Genomic DNA, 2813 nt, shown 5'->3' on the forward strand with positions numbered 1-2813 from the left:
ATAAGTTTTAACATCAAATAAACATTACTTTGCCAAACGAAAATCAACAAAACCAATAATACAAACATGTTTGGTAATCTGTATATACGAAAGGTTCCTAAAGTACAGTGGCTGTGGGTGTGTTGGTTACATTTCAGCTCACATTGACTCTTCTTAAACCATCGATCGCTTTGAGAATGAAAAAAATGTACGATCGACTACGATTTGTATCCGACTAAACCGGTTTGTTGTACAGCTAATCGGCCAAACAGCTGATTGTGCGTAGCACACGATCGACGAAGTGGACGTGAAGGCTTTTGAAAAAGATAATCAGTAATCGTGTGATCGCTACCACGTGTTGTCTCGGCCGTGGGAACCAATCGTCCTTTTGCTTCGAAGTATTCGCTCCACGTTTTCGTTTCTCTTTCATTGATCACTTTGAGGCGGTACTCAGTCTCTTCCTATTCCGTCCCTTCCTATTCTCATTTCCTTTGTCGTTCTCATTTTGCTTCATAGTAAAGGCCTCCTTTTTAGGCGAACTAGCTTAACGGATTGAATGTAATCAAATTAGTATGCTAATGAGAGCTGGTGCAAAGTACTAAATAATCGTCGGCGTTGAACGACAAGATCAAGATCGTTCAAGAATCGTGAAGACAATCCATACTGGATTTTCTACGCTCCTCAGTTTTTCCTCTCGCTCGCGGTGATGTTGGGTTTTACCGATGTCAACGATATTCCCAACTGGAGAGATAAATTACGAAAAAGGAAGACTAAACGATAATACCTCTATCTAACGATGCGTGTCCCGCTTTATCGTCAATTTTGGCTCCAATCTCTGGGTGATGTTTTAAAACCTGTTTCATCGCAGCCCAGGAAGCGTCTTATGTGTGGATCGTGGAACGTGGATCGTATACGTGGAACCACGAGAAACGGCCAACGTAAAACTTTCAGTATCATTAAGATGTCATTGGAATACACGGTGTCCCATGATTCGTCATCATCTTCGTCTGTCTGAAGTGGTTCCCGGTGCTGGTGCTTCGGAAGAACGATGAAAGAAATAAGTCATCCGTAAGATCGAAAACAGGCGGGGAAGAACTGCAAAAGAATTTCGCAATTCGCAGGCGTAAAACTGTTGTATTTGCCTTAGGAGTGGCAGGTTTCAGTGCTCATAACGTCGCTTGAATGACTCAGTTTTAGTAGCCTCTAACTTCCGATCTGGAGTGTGACTAATTACTTATGACTCAGGGAGTCAGAATCTTTCAGAATTGGTAATCGAATTAGCTTATTATATTGTGATTTGGAATATCTTGTTGAACAATGAAATAAAATATAAAAATGGGTGATTTCTTACATATTTTATTTGATATATGTTACCTAAATACATTAGTCACAACATTTTGAGTAATTTTGCTTATCTTTTATGAAGCGATGCGCAATTGATATCTCAATTGATTCAATAAGCTTAAACTTACTTTTCTAAGTAAGATCGAAGATTCTCGAAAAAGATTAACATAAATACGAAAGGACGACATTAAGTACGAAGGCCAATGAAGGTGCGTTATCATAGCTGGAGCCTAGGAGTGCCTTGCTCGCATTATTCCTCCATGTTTTCCAGAATCCAGTCGATAAAGTTTTCGACGCGCGTATATACACCAGGGGCGCTCAGTTTTCCACAAGTGTTCAGGCCAAACGACACGACCCCGTACTGCACGTACTGACCACTAACGCTGATCGTTTTCAGCGGTCCACCCGAATCTCCTGAGCAGTTGTCACTCATATTGGCTCCGATCGCGCATAGCTGGCTTTCTTCTACCCTGACGTAGCGATCTTCGAGACGCAACCGCGCTAGGCATTTGTCGTTGGGCATCAGGGTCAGAATGGCGTACTGAAGCTTGGCAGAGGACACACTATCGTGTGTGGTACCCCAGCCAGCGACTACATAATTCGTTTGTATCGTGCGGACCCTGGATTCTATTGGCAAACAGATCGGTATCACGTCTAGCGGAAAGGAGAGGATTAAATCATTCAATCAGTCATTATGCTCGTTGAATTGATCTCCCATTTGCTAACTTACTATCATTGAGGGAAGCCTTACGAGAAAGCCGAATCAATGCGATGTCGTTCCGTTTGTACCGGTTACTGTAGTCGTCGTGTTTGATGATCCGCTCAATTGGAATATCCTGCACTGGCATGGCGCATTCTTCTCCGCGCTTATCACAGTCTGTGGCGTTGTCCAGATCGTACTCACCCAATCGTACCGATACTCTACACACGGAACATCACATATTCGTTAAATATCACTGCCAACTGGATGCGAGAGATACCACTTACATGTCGTCGTCCTTGACGCAATGGGCGGCCGTCAGCACATATCGCTCGGCAATCAGGGTCGCCCCGCACGGAAAGTTTCCCTTGTTGTTCTCAAGCAGTGTCATCCAGGGAAATTGGAAAAGTCGCGCGTACTTGCCATGCGCTATCCGATCCTCCGAATTTGCTCCACAGGTTGTAAAATTCAGTAAGTCCATACCGTGCAGCTCACGGCCCATGATTGGTTCAGGTGGGCAGCATACTTTGAACACCTATTTCGACACGAGCCTTTCATTCATACGATCATCTGTTTTGCAATAGATAGCATACGGTACTCACGTTCACACCATTGATTGACTCTCGTTTGCAGAAACGCTGCCGAAATTCACCCTTCAACGCATTGGACCACTTGGCTGGCTCGGTAAAGTGCGGCCCAAACATGGCGCACTCGCGAATATTGATGCACTTATTTTCTCCGGTACACTGGTTGAACTCTGGAGAAACCAAGTCTTAAAATGTTGACAGGC

General features: G+C 44.0%; 1 protein-coding gene across 1 annotated transcript; it reads right to left on the reverse strand.

Annotated features, from left to right (window-relative positions):
- Nucleotides 1-1420: 1420 nt before the first annotated feature.
- Nucleotides 1421-2787, reverse strand: LOC131214563 (CLIP domain-containing serine protease HP8-like; the record flags this gene model as incomplete). Its single annotated transcript, XM_058208911.1, has 4 exons — nucleotides 1421-1977; nucleotides 2054-2244; nucleotides 2311-2558; nucleotides 2626-2787. Coding segments are annotated over 4 exons (1005 nt in total), but the record flags the coding sequence as incomplete, so codon positions are not given.
- Between the last annotated feature and the right edge of the window lie 26 nt (nucleotides 2788-2813).

The sequence above is a fragment of the Anopheles bellator genome, unplaced genomic scaffold (genome assembly GCF_943735745.2).
Source record: "Anopheles bellator unplaced genomic scaffold, idAnoBellAS_SP24_06.2 scaffold01342_ctg1, whole genome shotgun sequence".
Taxonomy (NCBI): domain Eukaryota; kingdom Metazoa; phylum Arthropoda; class Insecta; order Diptera; family Culicidae; genus Anopheles; species Anopheles bellator.